This window comes from Gymnogyps californianus, chromosome Z, assembly GCF_018139145.2.
Source record: "Gymnogyps californianus isolate 813 chromosome Z, ASM1813914v2, whole genome shotgun sequence".
In the NCBI taxonomy this organism is placed as follows: domain Eukaryota; kingdom Metazoa; phylum Chordata; class Aves; order Accipitriformes; family Cathartidae; genus Gymnogyps; species Gymnogyps californianus.
This window is the reverse complement of record NC_059500.1, coordinates 69,280,810-69,301,739: the sequence shown is the minus strand read 5'-3', so window position 1 is coordinate 69,301,739 and position 20,930 is coordinate 69,280,810. Positions and strand designations below refer to the sequence as shown.

General features: G+C 37.0%; 1 protein-coding gene across 2 annotated transcripts in view; it reads right to left on the bottom strand.

Moving 5' to 3' along the window:
- TTC33 (tetratricopeptide repeat domain 33) overlaps window positions 1–20,930 on the bottom strand; it is a 47,759-nt gene that overhangs the window by 4,023 nt on the left and 22,806 nt on the right. For both annotated transcript variants that reach the window (XM_050913558.1, XM_050913559.1), the window contains exons 3-4: window positions 16,596–16,677; window positions 6,045–6,176 (exon numbers count right to left, since the gene is read on the bottom strand). In XM_050913558.1, coding sequence (XP_050769515.1) covers window positions 6,045–6,176; window positions 16,596–16,677 — 214 coding nt within the window. The remainder of the gene's footprint in view (window positions 1–6,044; window positions 6,177–16,595; window positions 16,678–20,930) is intronic.

The window sequence follows — 20,930 nt, the reverse complement described above, 5'->3', positions numbered from 1 at the left end:
CCAACCCAAACCATTCTATGATCCTATGATAATATTTTACTGGAATTTAAGTCTTATTTCTTGTACTACTCACTGTGAACATAACTAATTTTTACAGAAACCTTTACTGAGTCACTCATGAAATTTTAGTATATTTAAAGACTCCTCATTACATTTCTCTTCTTTAAACAAAAAAAAAATCCAACTCTTCCAGATATTTTCACTCTAGTTTAATATTTATATGATATAATCTGAATGGTAAATGCCTTCTCTATTTTTTTCTATGCAACTTTTCTGTTCAGATTATTTCTTCTTTTCAATAAAAATTTTCTCTCTGGAAATTTCCTTTCAGCAAAAATACTTCTTCTGTCTTCAAAAATGAGGTGAACACCTAATATTTTGTGGTTCTTACATTTACAAAACCATTTTATTCAAAGGTTCTGGTGCTCTCATGTTTTGGAGAGAAGACTTGAAATATAGTAGGCAATTTTCCAGATATGAAAGACTATTTTTGCCTTATACCTATTGGAATTTGGTCAAGTTATAAACCCATAAAAGTCTTTGTTCCCATTGGGTAGACATCTGTGAGATGATGCTAGCTTAATTCTCCTATGCTGGAGGTTCTCCACTGCAGAGAATTTATGCAACGCGAATGAAGATGCATCACCCCCAGGGGTGACTCAGCACATGTCCTCCTTGGGGTGCAGTGCCAGATGGCTGGCACAAGAGGCCAGAGGACATATGCCTGAGCCTGGAGGTATGAGAACAGGAATGTAATGGCCTGCGGCAACTGACAAAAACCGATCTCCTCAGTTTCTTTGGCCCGAGGCACACACCTGTGTACAGACTAGAAAATTTCCCGTCAGCCACTGTATCCACTTCAAGTTTCTCTTCAAGGTGCCTCTTACTCACTTCCACAGCTTCCTTCTTCCTCTTCTTTTGAGGATGTTTCTATCTTCCTCTTGTACTTTCTTCTGCTTCAGTGATGTACTCCCATTTCCCAGATCTCCCTTTCCACCAACTCACTTCTTCCCAGCCCTCTTTCTTCACAACACGTAGTGCCTGTCTGCCTTTACACCTCAGTGAGCATCCCTGCAAGACACTGCAGCATGCTCTGCAGAAGTCACTGCTTCAGGCTGCCTCTACTATAGAGATCTCTATGCTCTACTACATGCATGGACATAATCCAGGATGATCGAGGGAACAACAACAACAATCTATCCCATCCTAGAAATCAACATATTTAGCCCAAGAAAATAAAGCCTGAAGTGATACGAGTACTCTTAATTTGTAAATCAGGAAAATCCAGGAGGATGGAAAACATTTACCTATTACCAAATTATACTGCTAAAATTACAACGAATTTTAAAATAATGGTAAAACAACTTTCTCCCCAATCCCAGTTTGTCATATACTCTGCATCTGTTTCAGCTAACACTTCTAGTTACAAGGTCTAAATGTTGAGAAGATGGACTTCATCATCATGGTTAAAGCCTCAAATGTTCTGAGCATCTGACAAGAGTAACTAACAGGAGGCACCAGCTAAGTCAGTGGGGAACACTCGCAAGAACTGAGTATCCCTGCCAGAAATGTAGCACAATGGGCATTTAAACTTTTGGAGACTTGCTTGCCCTTCTGTTTTCTTGACTGAAAATAAAAATCACCTCTGAGTAGAAGATATTTTCATGCATTAAAAAAATCATTAGGTGGGTTATCAAAATATGTTTATGACTTCCCACAGTGCTTAAAAAAAGGATTACACTATAGTAGCTGGAGACTGCAGGACTAACACAGGACCTCTGGGAAAGCTAGTATTACTGGGTATTACCTGGTATTACCTATAACTGGGTAGGACTGTTTAAAGCTGTTGAAAATAATTTAACAGAACCCCACTTTAACTGACAAAGCATTTTATTTTCTCTCTAACTTAATACTTCCCAAATACCATGCACTACAATGTGTAGGTGGCTGGAGTGTAGTTCAAGATGGAGCCGGTAGGACAGAAATATGCCCTGTCACATGTTTTATTTTCAAAAGAAATGTCTTTTATCAAATCCTGATAGGGAAAGCAGCACCATATAAGTGTAACACAAATTGTAAATGGAATAACAAGAAATTCTAGGCCAAAATTATAAAACAAATAGCAATTTTTAAAATTGCATTGCCTCTTTTTCTTTTCATTTATGCACGTAAGAAGAATAAGTATCAACTATATTAAGTTAAATATTCCATCACTATAAAATAATCCACACATTTTTGGTGCTTAGAAGCAAGACTATCACAGCAGTATAATTCAATATTTTAATCTCATATAAATCTATAAAAATAAAATCTGAGTTATTTATCCCCTCAAGTTGAAGGAACACAATCTGAAGCACAGACTTGATAGCTTTTCAATGGAAAGCCAACCATCAGTTTCCTTTTGATTACCAAAATCTGTATGTTTCTACACCCTTACATCAGTAACATTTTGAAAAATTCTCTCAAATTCAGAATTAGTTATGTTAATTAGCTGGATTACAATAAAATGCAGTAATTCCTCTCTTTGCTAGTACGTAACTCCCATCATTATGTAAAAGAGCTAAACCTATTTTTTTCAAGAGAAATAAAAGGGCTGATCTGAGGATTCATATTGTCAAGGTTTGACTTCTTTTACAAAACGTAGTATCACACTTGAAGACTGCTAAACCCCTAACTACTTAGTAACAGTACAGCAAACCACATCCTTCAAAACATCAAACAAAAAGCATGCACAATTGGTTCATATTTACACATCTGCCCAGTTAACTTTGTATCTTCAGTACTCCAGATTTGACACAGAGGCCCCAGCCCACAACGACATAAGCTTATATCACAGAACAGAATGGCTGGGGTTGCTGGGACCTTCTGAGGTCATCTGGGCCAACCCCCTGCTCAAGCAGGGCCACCTGAGGCTGGCTGCCCATGACCATGTGCAGATGGCTTATGAACTTCTCCAAAGTGGGAGACTCAGCCACTTTCAGTTGCTCTTTTTTTTTTTTTTTTAAATGCTGCTTTTGTTTTGGGTTTTTTTGTTTGCTTGTTTAATGAAAGTGTGTGGCTCACTCTGTCTCATGAGAATAACTGTTCTAATGAAGATATCAGTGTAGAATTGTTACTGCCTAAGTTGTCATCACCAATACAGTAAATATCATTTGTAAAAACAAACATTTACAATTAAATGAGAGAAATATTGCAAGCCTGGCTACATTTCTAGAGTTTCTACATTCACATTGCAAAGTTTACTTGGGAGTGCTCTCACAAATTGATTTGTAGAATTTAAGGAATTTCTGCCTTTACAGAAATAAAGTTCTGCCTGCTCACATTTAAGTATTACTGTTGAATTACCCTATTTAGTAAATTCAGAAAAGAGCAAACAGCTTTTGTAAAAGCTAAATAAAAAAGGGCTAATTTATCTCACTCTTTCTGTCATAAGTTTGACAAAACCAAACCAAAACAAATCAATCTTTGTTTGAAAAACATGAATATATTATGCAGCTCATAACATAAATTAGGTTTCTTTGGAAGCTGTATTTTAGACCTGAGAAACTTGAAATTAAAATACAGTAAACTGTTTTTTCCTGAAAGTCCATCATTCATTGTGAAGTAATAAAAATATTTACAATAGACCATTTGGCAGGATGTGGGTAGTGAAGACAGACATTGGTGGGGGAGATATGAAACAAAGAAACAGAAGAAGCTGCTCTTGAGAAGGGTAGTAATACCCAAATCTCAAACATTACTAAAAAGCCCTGACATTTATGCTTTATTAACTTTTCTTTTTAAAAAATATAATGCAGTGAAAAATTAGAAAATTATGGCAATGAAAGGCTAACGGGAAAAGGATAATTATGACTCAGATCACCTCGTCAAGAAGCCTCCACAGGTTCAATAATTATGAAATCATTTAACCATTTAAGACTCCTCCAGTCTTAACCTTTTAAGATTCCTTAAAAATTGCTCGGTTCAAAAATAAATAATGAACATTATCTGCATTTTAGAATAACTCCAAGTTCTTCTCTGTACGTGAGAACACATTCATCAGAAGGCAGTTCAATATGCCTTAAAGACAGAAAGACAAAAAAGTTGAAACACCCAATATTAAAGCACTGGACACACCAACAGGAGCTTACCCACCCCTGGGCTCCCTACTCAGAGACAGACAAAAACATTAAGAGGGCAAACTACCGGGTGAAAACTCCTCCTCCCTCTCTTCACAGACAGTAAAGTCAATATAACAATTACAGGAGCACCTATAGTAGTGTTTTGTTTCAGATGAATAATGTGCTTTAATGCAAATCTCTGATTGGTCTCACTTAAAATGCTTTGGTTTGCATCATGGAATAGTCTCAGACTACATAAGCTAGATTCCTTTCTGATTAAGCTCGGCAATGCACTCCAATAGAGCACCTGAAGTGCTACTCTGAAGTAACACAAAATGCATATAATGTGAACACTGGGTTCCCAGCACTATTAACTCAAGATATCCACTCCTGTTGGTGTGATGTGACTTGCCAATGTAGACAAAGCTTATAGGATCTGGTGAGCAGACCTGGTGGTTAACTAGTATGGGGGTATCAATATCTATAATTCACATTACCGTAACTGTAGCATTTTTTTATAGAATAAGCAGCATCAGTTACCTGGTTTCCCTGCAGGAAATAAAACTTTGAATTTCATGAGATTAATGCATTTAAAAATCTCAGACATAATTTACAGCAACAATTTCAGACACTTAAAAGGAAAAAAAAAAAAAGATTTATAGATTGTAGATCCAGACAGGACAGACCATCTACTCTTACCTTCTACACCACAAAAGCCATGGAATGTCACCAGTTATGTGATGCAGATATGCATGGAATTATATTAAATATTTCATATTATGATGCTGCAACAACATAAGGTAACACACTACACATCTGTAACACACAGCTTTTGTCTTATGTAATTCTCATTGTTTGGGTTTGTTTTGTGGTTGGGTTTTTTTTTTTAATACTGCTCCTTACTACATTTTAACAGAAACTGGTTTTGCATGATCTGTTAGCCTCCCTCAAAAAAGTTGTAATTATTTTTTTATTCTTGAAAATTTTTGGTACGAACACTGTAACTTTGCAAAAACACTCTAAATTAACGACAAAATTATTTGTATCAAACCAGCACACAGCTACTTCTATCAGAAATAAAATAAAACCAGTATCTTTTTTTATCTGACAGCTCACAGTGAATTAATTTTTCTAATAGGCTTTTGTGAACGTGTCTGAATTAAAAAATTCACTCACTATGTTTCCACACTAACTAGCAGAAAACTATTACACTATATATATTACATTATTTACAGGTGTATAGCCTATAGACAGAGGGTGATCTGACATGGGGGAAGAGTCTCTCTTTGCATCACAACATGTAGCCAAGACAGCAGCATGACATACAGCTGCAGCTAGAGAAAAGATGCACTTCAGCTACTGCAGAGCATCCCAGCCTTTTTGCTGTCTTACTAAGAAAAGAAGCAACTTCAGCCACCATTTGGGGTCAAGGAGCCAGAGGAAAGCATGAATGAGCACACATGATTTGCTGCACCTGAAGCAGGAGAGGAGGAGACAGGGAAAACAAGATACTAGAATTTTATTAGCAGGCATGTATAAAACTGAGCCTCAGTATCAACTGGGACTTCACAATACCTTCATCTTTAAACTATAGTGAGCTGTGCTGTAGCAGTACAGTACCCACAAGGTAGTATGTGCAGTTACGTCAACATAATTATTCTATTGCATAAAGACACCACGTAAATACAGTATCTAACACAAAAGGCTTTGAGCTAGGCAGATCTTCCACAAGCCCAGCAACAAAACCACACAGAAAGCATTTGTGAAAAACAACAAAGTAGAGGGAATACTGGAGATAAATAACCACTACCTTTTTCCTTGCCTACTTTCAGATTACATAAGGGTATTCAGCTACCTTGATATTTCTGTACTTTCATTCTCTCACACACAATTCAGAGGACATGGTTTACAAGTTTAGCATATTAATGTTGTTTGTTTTCCTACCAGTGCTATCTCTCCTAACCCAAGCTGGGCACGTCCCAAAGTCTGCCAGGCATCCCAGGAACGCGGGTTTCTCTGGACAGCCATTTCTGCTGCATGTACCGCTGGGAACATTTCATGTAAAGACATCAGGACCTATCACAGAAAAAGAAAAATAAGAGGAGTAAGAATAAGCAAAATTGAAAACAGATTTAAGTTTTCTGGGATTACCCAGGCAACCATCATTGTTTCAATAACTAAGGACAGGTTCATCTTACCTAGATTTTCCTGGTATAAAAGTTAGTTGTCCAATCTCAGCTAGTCACCCAGACTCATTCCATAGCCCACAGAGAGAAACAGGCATGCTAGAGGATGATTCATCTGAACTATTTAAGCAACTCTACTAGAAGTAGATTAATTGCTTCTGAAGGTGTCACTCCCTCTCCCTTCCTCCCTACAAACCCCACACTCTGTAAAAGCATAACAGAATACACTGAAGGAAAAACACATTGAGAATTAAACACAATAAATAAGCAAGTATTGCTGAAAAACTCCTGGGTTGTATTTTTTCTTTTTAATAGAAGACTGGAATCTACCAAATACAGTTGCAGTGCACATGATATAATTATAGAAACAATCCCTCTAATTCTGCATGGAAACAGCCCTTAACAATGACTGTCGTATTTGGAGAGTAAGCATTCTGCAATAGCAAAGCCTAACTTAGACATGAAGTCACCTACATTAAAAAAAAAAAAAAAGAAAAAGAAAAAAGTGGTTTCCAAATGTGGAAATCTCTTTTACTCAGCAGTACAGGTTAGTGTCAGTCTGTTACCTTACTATTCTACTCCTTGCATTGAATCCCCATAACTAAACCTATAAATCATAGTTAACGATACATAACATGGCTCAAAGCTTGCCTTATTTTTCCAAGACCACCATGAGATTGGCACATTACCTGAAGACCTGCATCACTCTGAGATCATGATTGCAGACGCCCACATGCTATGGTGATAGATACCAGTATAAGAAACAAATGACAACTGCATTCCTACAGTATGATGAGAATGTCAACCACAAGAGTAAGACTCATGTGTGGCCAACCACTTTCATCCCAACTGACCCACAAGTATGATGAATAATATTAGAACATATTAGGACTACTGCTGAAGTGCAAAAAGCATTTATTTAACCTTAATGTTCTATAATATACTAAATAGACAAATATGAGTGCGGAGTAGAGGAGGATTCAAATGCAATGATCTTGAGTATTTACTTTAATTAACATAAAGTACTTGCACAGAACTGGGGTGAGTACAGTAAAAAAAAAAGTTTTACTACAGAAAGTAATCCTCTACCCAAGAAACACAGGAAGCATAGCTTCTGATAAACCCTTTGGATCCACACTCCTGCTGTTTTAGTAAGACTAAATTTTTCTAAAGACTAGTCCTATGGCTTCTCTTTAATTCCATTTAATAGGCTGTACACTGGAATTTAGAAGTACCTAAAAATCTTTAAAAAACCACCCACAGCTGTATGTCATGTCATTTTCCCTTTTTTCCTCAACAGTTCTCAATGATTGTGCTTTATAAGCAAAGTTTGTAATGAATACTATGTATTTTTCCAAAACTTTCAGTTCAACTGCATTTTTGTCTGCAGTTTCTCTTATCTACACCAGATCTGTGAATTGAATCAAACTGTTACTGGTGGATAGGTGTATATCCTACCAAGATTAAGTGATTCTGCATCTATCAGCTAGCTTTTACATTAATCTCTTAATGTGTTTATTCTCATAAGAGAAAACAAATCCAAGCATACACTCACTTGAACATTTTTATGCATTCTGAGTATTCAGTATTTCCTACCAGTACTTTCCACTGCAACACAATTCCATAACATCTACATAAGTATTTAGGAATCTTTTGTAGTTTTTCATGAATTTTACTGCTTTGTTTGCTGAATTGTGACCTCACTAATAAAAGACAATTATTCCACTTTCATCTATTTATGACTGTTGTGTGTACTAAATTAGACAGCTGCTTTAAAAACGCTCTTCCAGATCATGGTGGTAATTACTGTGCTCCTAGTAACTACGGCATCAGTTTCTCAAGGTACATTCAAACAAATACAAATCTGAATGTGTATGCATTTTGTCCAGCACAAGTGTTTTTTTAAGTTATTAATAAAATGACTCAGCTATACTTGTCAGTCATTATAAAAGAATAAACTTATTAATGAACACTATTTTCCTCCACTTTTGTTTTCAGGTGAAGAGATCATCAAAATGAACATACGATGGCAGACCTGAATGTGTGCAGCCTTGTCCTGGGTTACTCTACCTTTTACTGGGGCAGGCCACATGGCCAAGACAAAGCCAGGCAGGAACCACATGTGCTGTAGCCCCCCTCTGTCTTACAACATGCCCATCACATGCTCAACACGTAGCCACGTCAAACACCAAATCTATGTGTATATACACCGTCCCCCGATAACACACAGTCCTGTGTGCTCTCGATTTCACTAATACGGGAAGTACCTAAACAGTTATTGTCACCCCTTACGCATGTGCCCCCTAGACAGGGTGTGTCCAGAAAGGGAGAAGCCAAGTAGTAGAGCACGGGAATTACACTGGTGGCCTTTGTCGAAACACAGATTTCTCATCCTGAACTAGCCTAACATATCAGTCTAACAAAAACTCACAATCATACTTCTAATTCCATAGATAGTATTTCATGCACAACATATACTTCAGTATTAATACATACTTGAATAATATAATATAGCAATCTTGAGTTCTGCATGACAATACAGGATGTGAGGCTTATTTTCAAGGATGCAGCTACTCTGAAATACTACTTTCATTGCATTTCAGACCTTCTTGCATAACTAATCGCTAGTTTAAACATACATAGAACTAAACTCCTTGCCTCCTTCCCAAATCCTTACTTTCTTTTATCTGTAGTGTTATCATTACCATATCATTTTTAATTTTCTCTTCCTTCACATAAATTTAGTCTACATTTATGCCTTGTATAAGAGCAAGGTTATTTTGCTATCTGCAAAACTCATTTCATTGTCTTGATTAGGTTCTCTTTATTGTTGGCTTCCTTGATCCCTACATATCACACCATAATGGACCAAAGTCCACTTGACTTAATAAAAAATTAGACACTCAATGAATGTCTCGTTCAAAGTCTTGCTCCCGCTTTCTACGACATACCACTTGATTTTCTCCTCTCGTTTTAAGAATCTATATTATTTGTTTCCTTTTACCTCTTTTTGAATAAGTTACTCTTATTTTATTTGCTCCAACATGGCATTAGCATAATGGTCTATTTTTCTGCTTCTTACAAAGATGCCCCCAGGTCTTCTTTCATTTCAGCCCATATGCTTGAAATACTTCAGCTGATCAGAAAACTATTATCTTTTCATTCAGATGTGTGACTGAAACATGAATGTGGAAGCCAGTAGCAGTCCCAAACCCAATTTGAGCAGAAAGCTTGCTGCTACTCTTACCTTTGCTCAATTTTATCTGATTGTCACAGTCATTTATTTTCTTTATAAGTTTGTTTACACTTAGACATTTAACTTCAGTAACTGTTTTGAAATAGTTATTCTGCAGAAAATAGAATAAATAGAACACACCCCCAAGGGCTCCCTCCAAAATAAGCATGTTCTTTGATTTGGCTGAATTCCTTTCAAAAGAGTACAGTGAACTTCTCTGTGTGGGGAGCGTTTCTTGTTGGAAGCTCTATTGCACTTAATACAACAAATTCTTGACTCTCTTTTAATCCTTTATGGACTACTTCAGTACAGTTGACTCTAAACTGCAAGCCGCCATCAGCATCATTCCAGACCTGCATATAATTACATTACTTGATCAGTAACTGTGCAATCTCTTTTGATTCAAGTTACATTTACACCGATTTCAATGTGGTTTTGGTGGGGTTTTTTTGACAGCAGAGATAATTGTCACCCTCTGCTAGTTACTTCCTGCAAAACATTCAGATTACTAGTAAAAACAGGAACAAGCAAGCATTATTCTAAAAAGGTCACAACCCTTTATTATAAAGTAGAGTACTCAGATGTAACATTTCTTTTTTAAACAGATGTTTACTTTTTAGAGAAACTAACTCAGTTGCATTAGGTATTTTTCAACGACCAGACAAATAGCATGATGCTTCACAGAGGAACTATGTATCCCTGAAAACTCCATTTAAACCCCTTAATGTTTTAGCATCGAGTCTTTAGATGGCCATGCATTCAGAAAAATGCACAAATATCACCTTGTCATTTGAGAGTATGAAGATATTAAGCTTTTACTTACCAAAATTATGCTGGGGAAACCTTCATAAAAGAGACAATCCTACCAGCAGAATAGGTCTTTAATGTATTTTGAAGCAAGCTATGACAGAAAAGGGCTATTTTGCCAGAATCACCTAAGGTAAAGATGAGGATGTGCGTGTTTGTTCATGAACACCCTTTTAAGAGCTGATATGCTAAGATTCTATTCCTTTCCTGTTGCTCTCAAATTCATTTCTCAGATGAATTTTCTTTTGCAAACTTCATTAGCAGGATGGCACTCAAGTTTCACAGTTAAGTAATTTCACTGCATATTTGATTTATTTTCCAATTATAGTGATAACACTTCATTAGAAAACATCTTAAAAGTAATCAACTAGAAAAAAAAATCTTACAAAGCAGAAAAAACATCTCAAGACTCTCGTGCACATATATATTAAAAGTGACTAGAGGGAAATGTCTTATAAAGATGTTCAGCAGGTGGATTTTCATAACTTACTTTATTCCAACATAGACTTACCATTATCACATGCATTAAAACAAAGAACATCCATGTAACTACAATGACTTAGTTTAATAGGTCTAGCTTTAAAAAAAAATACCTGAGAGATTAGAAGAATTCAGTGGCAAAACAATTAAACACAGCAACTGTCATCAGGAGACCGACCAAGTATTAAAAATCCAGGCAGCAGAATGACCCATCCTGTCCTACCCACAGTATTTTGGAAGTGTTATGAATCTGAGTAACTCCTGGGTTTAGATGAGCTCACTGGCTTGAAGCTGAATCACTATATATAGATACATTCCAAGTCCAGTGAAACTGACCCAATTCCTTTTTCCATCCAGAAACCCATTTCAAAACACTGATGAGTACAATTCTTCCTACCCATAAGCAGTTTACATTTATCTATGCTGCAAAGCAATTACCGTTGCACCACACAGCAATGCTTTTTGCTACGGAGCTTTCTGGAGTCTACATCAATGTTTTGACAGTAAACTCTTCTCGCTACATCCCAGTTTAAAAAAAAAATTAAAAATAATCAGCAATTACTAGCTGATTTGCTATAACCTAAACTTGGGATTGTGAGTCTGATCATGTCTTAGGAACCTTATCATTTCTTAAGCAGGAAGAGGGACGGGTGGAAGTTGATACTATTTCTTCACTGAGTTCAAGACTAAGAAAACCTTTAGAAGAGGGGAAATGGAATGATTTGAATGTGAGTATCATGGGTTTAGCCTATTTAAAAAAAAGAGACAGACATACATCTGAAATCCCAGTCCTGTTCAATGAATGCAAATTGAGGATGCATGGTTATACAGAAACTAGATCCTCAGTCAGCTGATGACAAACATCCAAAAAGCTTATGAAATGGAGATAAACCTGACTGTTTACATTTGTATCCATATTTATAGAAACAAGTAAATAAACAATTGTATTGTACTTCAGGAATCCTGTCACAGTTGCACAGTGTGTTTGACAACATTATCTGAGATCTGAGGTGGAAGTATCACTGGACGAGCAACATGAACCAGGTAAATGCTCAGGAGTGGTGCAGAATAGCAGAGTGCCTGATTCCCAAGAGAGTTTGTTACATATAACATAATGTCATAAGTCCTTTGACATCTCTCTTCACCCAAGAAAGAGTCCCACGTGGTCCAGCATACAAATGTTCAGACCCAAATTCAAAGAATTTCTCAAAGCCTGTTCCTCCATCTTTGTAATTCAAAGCAGCAATAAAATCATCAGGTCAATGTTTAAGAAACTTAGCCCACAATGAATTTCAAGCAGTCTTAGTGACTGCATTAATATTGGTAGTCTTCATACACTCCTTTGAATATACTTACAATACTACTTGTCTAATACTAGAATCAACACTAGGCTGCTGTTGTTGGGGTTTTAAAGATTTTTTTCCCCCCAACAAAAATATAGAAAAGAACTGCTTGTATAAACATTTACTTGCCACTTACTGTTCTTGCAACAGGGGAGCAGTTTAGGCTGGTAACAGAATATCAAGTATATACACTGAAAGATCTTGCATGCAAAGAAGAGTTTAAGTGCACCCCTAACTTCTCCACACACCATAATAATCCGTTTTTAAATGGATCAAAGAGTAGCTGAGAGCAATGGGAAAAAAATCTCATCAACTTTAATGGGTTTTTGAAGCAGTTGAGCAATTCCACAATTCCCATATGTTTTTCTGGAAACACACTGCAAGTGTCATTGACAACTGGGAACTTTAAACACTATTTCTGCTCTTCAGAAATACTGAAAGACATTTGTCTTACATTCATTAAAATACAGATCTTTAAGAACTTACTATAAATATTTACAGATTCCTACTGTGTCATTAGCGTATTTATCTGAGCTGCATATTAAACAGGGTATTTAAAATATTAAGTTTGCTGCTGAGAAAGGAAATCCTAATGAACTGGGAAGCTGCTATATAATCCAACATGAGATTATCTTAATAAATATAACAGGATATACAGATATTCAAGCCCGTGCAAAACACGCCATCCAATGTTAATTCTCAAAAGAAATTATTTCCTGAGGAGACTTCTCCTCACTGAAAGAAAATTAGTATAGACCATAAAGAATCTTTCAATATCGCACAAAGTCATTCTTAACATGAATCACCTCCTCCAGTATGTGACTCACATACCAAGACAGGCAGATTTTCATAGGCCCAATGCTGGTCAAGCCCTTGCTGAAGCTGGTGCACAGTTCTTCCAAATCTGGAGCTACCAAAACTTTTTCATTTACCTACACAATAATAGCTGCAGTATTTGTGCTGGTATGCTGGATTGGAATAACATAGTCAGCTCTAAGACAGTATCATTTAAATATTAACCACAATATTTTTGGAATGAATTACGTATTCCTATTTTGGCAAAAATGGATTTTTACAGCTCACATTAGTGCCTTTAGAAGTAGAAAGGTATCAAATTACGCATTCTACTAATCAGCTTCCAGTAAGCATAAGTCATACTGCAAAAAAAAATCTGTAATAATTGTGTGTACTAAAGAGATGTTACCAATTTAAAGATTAGAGGTTTTGTTAAAAAGATTCAAGAAATAATTTTATACATGCATATTTTGTACATAAACTTTTCTTGTGTTCTCATTCACAGTGTAACAGAAGTGTTATGCAATATCAGAAAGTGAAACCAAAGAGAAACAGTGCAATTGCCCAGCACTGCTCTCCTCTTCAGGAAAGGAAGCAAAGACATGGTGGAAGGAGAAGCCTGGGTTCCTTTATTCTTTCAGCTTTGATTACTCTCCAATTGCTTCATTAGACAAGCAAAGATATTTTACAAGATGAATCAGAGTCACACAGCTGGTTTCTCAGCTCCTCCTAGTCAGCAGGAAAGCTGTGTGCCTTATTCCTCCAACTCACCTTTGCCATTTAGCTGAAATACACGGCCTGGGGTGCCAAGTAAGCCACCACCCCTCAGTATTAGGTATTGCAGCTGGAGCACTGATTGAAGGATGTTGTAGTAAGCATCCGTTTGGATAAGTCACTGCATCATAGTTCGGATCCTGGTAAGCTAACATAATTCCCTGTTCTCCTGTTATTTCCACTGTGAAAATATTTTCTTTTAATGTAATTTCAATTAAATAGAGTACTTCTGGAGAGCTAGCTTAATTCCTGCATTCACATAAGACCATAATAAAGAACTGTTACAAGAGAGCTATTCACTAATTTGTCCCACTGAGCATAACTGTCCTTTTCAACAGCTTTCTCTTGACTTTAAGTAAAAAAAAAGAATTCTAATTGCAAAATACAGGCTACTTCAAAAACACCCTGTGTTACAGAGCCAGCTTCAGAGCACATGAACCATTTCTTTCCAACCCAGAAGAAATCCTACTAGGTGGTCTGTTTTATTTAAAACAGAGTTAAATCTTTAAACTATAGTAAAAAAAAAAATTATAGGACCGATACCATTTTCACATCCGAACAGAATTTCTTTACTAGTGGAGTTAAAAATTAAACGTACAAATGAACAGCTACATAAGTCAACCTTTACAGCAACCTGGAAAGCTGCTAATTAAACTAGAATTATATTATTCTGTCTCTTCCAATAGTGCATAATTAAGATTTGGAACTCCTTGGCACATAGCTCTGCAGGTGCTAAAAGTTTACATGAGAGCAGAAAGCAATGAGAAAAATTTATTGAAGAAAAATCTTTCAAGCACTTCTAAACACCGAGAAGTCCCAGGGCCAAAGCTTGCTGAAGGCTGGGAAAAGCATCACGGGGGAAGTACTGCTACATGCTTGTACCATTTGTATGACTCCTTCCCAGTCATCCGCTGTTGGAAGTTGTCAGGATATTAGGCTAGACAGATCTTTCATTTAAGCTAGCAAAGATGTAAAGGCATCCAAATAAAAGTAAATATTCAATGGAGGTTTACAGGTTTAAGATGTTTTGTTACCATAGAACTCTAGAAGTATGTAGGAGTCAAGCACCTAAATCATATCGGAGATCTGTAAATACTAATATGCTATCTAAATAACGTTTAGATTTGATGCTAAGCGTGCCCAAGTTAAGAGAAAGTACCACTGCAGAATTTCCACAAGGCTTGAACATGCATGAAGCAATTCCCCCCTCCCCCCCCCCCCCCCAAAAAAAGATATACGCCTCCTGTTTTAGAAGTTAGGAAGAAATAATTGACTACAAATCTAGCCTGGTGAGAAAGTGGGGAGAACAAATGCCCACTTTTCAGCATCATGTAGGATATAGAATGAGAGAATTGCACTAGAAAAATTAAGCAATTTAAAGTAAAAACAATTACTACATCTTACTACCAACACCATTCAAATTAACAAACCAAGTCAAAAATCAACCCTTCATACACACCCCTCCCCGAGTTTTTCCTAACACAGTCTATCTGGATCCCTTTTATATATATGGTATGTTGACAAAGCAATCCAACAATACACTTCTCCCAAAATAATTCAGGAAGAAAAACCTTTAAAGCCATAAAGTATTTCTCAAACCAAATGTAAAATCAAGTAAGATCTAAACCTTCTGCAGCTTTATAAAATGAAAGCCTCCTTCAGCATTACTGTATTGAAATGAGTTTATGATTATTCAATTAATTCTTTCACAGAATCAAACTTTCTTCACTTCACAGACAACATGACTGTGAGGAGATGATGTGATAGCATTCAGGAAAAAAAAGAGCAGTCACCACACCTTGGAAAATAGCCAGCTTTGCTTCTTGGATTTTGTTGGGGGTTTTTTTGGCTTTGGGTTTTGGCTGGGGTTTTGTTTTTTTTTTTTGGAGGGGGAGTGTGTTGTTTTGTTTTTTCATACAAGAAAAAAACTACAGTTAACAACAAAGATTTTAAAACTAAACCATATAGCAAGCTTCCTGAAAGTTACATAACACATTCACTGAAGTACCATGATGTTACTTTCTCTTTTCCTTTCTCATAACTTTAAACAACGTATTTTTCAGCCATATTTTGAGTAGCTACCTTCCTAAAAATAATTTTTCCCATTCTAATCTGTCCAGCTGGTTGAAAGAAGCCACGCATTTCTTGTTCTCATCCTCAATCCAAATTAAAATCATTTCTGCAGAACAGTATTTTTATTTAATACAGAAAAAAAACCACGTATTTTTGTACCTTTGCATACAGATGGAGACAAAAGCTTCCCAATCCAAACAAAAAACATTTTTGCCATCTAAGCCACACAAAGACACATTGATCTCATAACTTCAGTGAGGCATTGATGGCTGTAAGCCTTTTTCCTCAAAACAGCTTTAAAATAAAGGCTCAGATGAATTGACATCATAAGTATACTCTGTTTAATGCTCTTTTCCAAGACCGATTTATCTATGTAATACTTAATATGAAAACAGACTGGAGCATATCTTTTGCATACAGTATTGCTGTTTAATGTTGACGGTATTAAGCCAAGTCTTTAGAAAGAGCAGGCAAATTTTTAATGGTCAAATTTGCTAATCTATCACAGTAAGGCTCTCCTTGCTCCTCCCAATACAATTTTTAAATATTCCAGTTGCTTTTTCCACATTCTAACATCCTAATTCATGTCCTAACAAAGACGTTGTTTATTGTGATTGGTTGCGATAACAGGATTATTTTAATTCCCTTTAAAAGATACCCTGTTGTGTTGGGAAAAATGAAAAACCTAAATTGTGCTGTAGTTTATGCGCACAACAACTACACAATGTTGCACAGTATCTGTTCACAAGCATAATGTTTTCTTTTTTAATTTCTAAACTGATAAAGAATTGTCATGCTTTACCTGCGATTTCATCTCATACAGCGTAGCATCCTCTGGAGTTAATTGAAGTGCTTCATCCCACTTGTGAATAGCTTCTCGGTACCTGTAGTTAAAACAACATTACAGTCTCACTATAGCTAAAGATATTAGATATTTCTATTTATATCCTGACATTGTCCTAAAGTGCCATGGCATCTCATTAGTATTAATAATTTCTAACCACTTCCCTCTAAGACATGCTGAACTGTTTTCAGGAACTGGCTATTTGTTCTTCTGACCAAATGGGTGCTAAGTACTACTGTACAACTGGCCTCAAGTGAATTTACAAGTCAACATAGGAAACCTATGGCAAAGCAGGGACTTAACACTAGAAATCTTGAACTGAGTCCAATTCCCCTCATTGTCAAAATTATCCTTAGTCAGGCATAAAGAAATATAATCTGAACACAACATGCCTTGCTACAGTCATAATTTAAAATTTCTTTTCAGTCTAAAAAGGCTGAAATACAGGAGTTGCCCTCCTGCATTTCTGTACTGTAAGATACTAAAGACATCTGAGTAATTTTGATATATAAATATAAGAAGGAAGTTGAAAATAAACAGCTATACTGAAATCACTCAACTTTGGGAAGGTATACAGTAGCTTCATAATATGTTGCCCTTCCCTAGAAAACAGAACAAAACAGAAGAGTTGACCAAAACCAATAAAAAGTAGGTCTTTGTCTTGAACAAAGAATTAAAACTTGGACAAATGCATACTAGGGTTTTGAACCATACTGAAGAACTGTAACAGCATAATAAGACACAGTTACAGGGGTGCAGTCTTTCAGCCCTAAAGATAGCCTCAGATTAACAAGTCTGGGGGGTGCCACCCTCTCTAAATCTGTTTCAAAATCCACCTTTGTTATGGAACTGTGTAGGAACCCCTATGCTTACATTAATTTCACTGCAAAGATACAAAAAGTTACTCCTGATAGATACACATGCTACAATTTTAATATAGTATAGGTAAAACTAAAGTAATTTTCACATGCACTTCATATGAAAACAGTTTTTATCTTCCCCTACTCCCCATTCTTCCCTCCCTTTCCTTTCTCCATTTTTCAGTCCTCTGGCTTGTATTATGCCTCCAGGTTCTCCAGAGCAGTCACATAAAGACTTCAGAAAGTTCTGAACCAACTGGGAAGAGAAAAATAGATTGGAAAAACAATGCAACTGAAGTCAAACTCTCATTAGGATTCAGGTATTATTAATTTGTAAACAACACTGATAAGTATGATGTTTAATTTGAGTACTAAGCAAAGGATGTTTCAATAAATTTTCACATTTCCTCAAAGTTTAGCCACCAGCTGTGCATTTGTCATCTCAGTCATGGGCAGGTGTTCACACTAAAGGAAACATCACCACATTTTCTACGTATGTCAGTAGAAGCCTTAAGCTGTCATTTAGTTAGCAAGAACTACTTTTTGAGTAGAAGACTGTAGTTTTGTTCAAGACCTGGCACAGACATAGCACAATAAAACCTACATGAGTAAGGGAAGTCCTCAGCTCAGTTAGGTGGTGTCCTGGCCATGCAGCAAGGCGCAATATTGTGAGTGTAGCAAAAAAGTTTAGAAAAAAAACTGTCCTGGTTTCGGCTGGGACAGAGTTAACTCTCTTCTTAGTAGCTGGTACAGTGCTGTGTTTTGGATTTAGTGTGAGAATAATGTTGATAACACACTGATGTTTTAGTTGTTGCTAAGTAGCACTTATCCTAAGCCAAGGACTTTTCAGTTTCCCGTGCTCTGCCAGCAAGCAGGTGTGCAAGAAGCTGGGAGGGAGCACAGCCGGGGCAGCTGACCCGAACTAGCCAAAGGGGTATTCCATACCATGGAATGTCATGCCCAGTATATAAACAGGGAGGGGTTGGCTGGGAGGGGCGGATCGCTGCTGGGGCATCGGTCAGCAGGTGGTGAGCAATTGCATTGTGCATCACTTGTCTTTTCTTGGGTGTTATTTCTTTTTTTGTTGTATTCCTTTTCATTACAATTATTATTATTCTTAGTTAGTAGTGTATTTTATTTTTACTTTAGTTATTAAACTGTTTTTATCTCAACCTATGAGTTTTACTTTTTTTTTTTTTTCTTTCCTCCTCCCCACCCCACTGTGAGGGGAGAGAGGGAAGCAGCTGTGTGCTGCTTAGTTGCTGGCTGGGGTTAAACCATGACAAAAACGACTTTGGAAAATGGCAAATACAGTAACGACATCGGTAACCGGAAAGAAAGGAACAACACTGGCATTCTGCAAATAGAAAGATATAAGATAAAAGTTACATTTCAGGAATCTTCATTTTAATTCCACAGAGGGGATGTCATTGCTCCAAGTGTCAACCTGAATGGGATAAAAACTCATAGCAAGAACATGCTACCTCTGAAGTGAGTGCCAAATATAAGCAAATATTCCCCCAAATCCTGTTGGCTTTTGCTGCCAATTTGTCAACAGTCTGCAAACAGAATAAAGACAGGCAAGGGAAAAGAGGGTGTCCATTCACAGAAATGCTGTGCTACGTGTGTTCTGTGTATGAACAGTAAGTTACTCAACTCTGCCTGTGAGCCTCAGAAAGCGTGATCCAAGAGAAGTGACGACAGAATGCTGGAATCGCTTCCCAGGACTCAAAACACAATAGAAGAGGGCTGGAGAAGGAAGATTTGTCTGCAGGTACACCTGCTCAAAAAGACTGACTGCTGACTACCAGTTTACAGTGTGGAGATAGCCATATGGCTGTGCAATATTGATCTTTTCAGTGCAAAGATTTCCTTAAGAAGAAAGTCTGATAAAACATGACTGTGCTATTCTTTTAAATACTCAGGAAAAAAGATGTTTCCATTGCTGTTCCAGGAAAAAACTAAGGACACTGTTCTTACTAAGAGAAACTGAGCTATGTTGCTTGTTGTAGTAATGCAAATTTAGGATAAAATTCCTTTCTATAAAGATAGTCCATTAATCAAAGAATTTTCTACCTCATTCTTTTGAAGGAAAAGATTATATACTGTATTAAATATCAAATGCCTTACTGAAAAAGTTGCCTGAGGATATAAGATACAGTTGTAAAGTCAATGTTCCAGTAAATGTTTTATGAAAACCATAAGCCTTGGCTGAAATGACAAGTGAGCTAACACAGGGGTAGTGTCATAAAATAAATAATTAAAAAATATATAATTTTACTGTCTCTCAGTATCTTTTTTGAGCTGAACTGTACGGGACCTTTACCATTATAGGGAGGGAGAACTAGTTTTGAAAAGGAAAACTTCAGTATAAATATGACATCTGCTTTGGGTTTAATTAACACAAATTTAATGAGCATTCCATTTGCTATTCCCATTTCTTTTCTTAGCAAGTAAATAAGCTCACATATAGTTGAGTGCCTAGCAGGTAACAAGCTTGTATGCATCAGCTGAGCTGCAAAAACTGCCATGTCATGGCTGGCAAAAGTGAAGTAACAAATTTTAGCTTAATGCTGTTCCACTGAGGTCTACCTGAACTTCTTCCCATATGCCTGATATGGAAAGAGAGCACACATGTTCGGAACACATGCTATGGCACAGCTGATGCACAGTAACATGCATTTGAATCTTATCTCACTTCAGAAAAAGGGATATGAAACCTAGCACTTCAAAAATTAAGGTAACTTGTATCAAAAATAACATCTCAGAAACAAGAATAAGACTCAAAAATCACAGATCCATCCACTGGTGATGCTATCAACCTTCAGAAACCTCTGATACTCATTAAAGTGGGGATTAATTCCAAGCACCAGTTGGCTGGGGGCCTACTGACTGGAAAGCAGCTTTGTAGATAAAAGACCTGCAGGTCCTGGGGCACAAGAAGTTGAGTACGAGCCAACAACGTGCCCCTGAGGCAAAGAAGCCCAACAGCATCCTGGGCTGCCTTAGCATCACCAGCAGAGAGGTGATCTACCTTAGCTCTGGAGTGCTGGGTCCAGTTCTGGGCTGCCCAGTATGACAGAGACATGGACATACTGGAATGAGTCCAGCAATGGACCACAAAGATGACTAAGGGCTTGGAGCATCTGTCGTATAAGGAGAGGCTGAGAGAGACGGGACTACGAAGCCTGGACAAGGGGAGGCTCAAGGGGGATCTTATCAAAGTTTAAAAATACCTGATTTGGAAGGGGGGCAGTGAGTGAAGAAGATGGAAGTAGACTCTTCTCAGTGGTGCCCAGTGACAGGACAAGAAGCTACAGGCACAAACTGAAGCACAGGAAATTCTGTTTAAACATATCCCCATCATTGGAGATATCCAAAACCCAACTGGACAACATCCTGAGCAACTTGCTCGAGTTGACCTTGCTTTGAG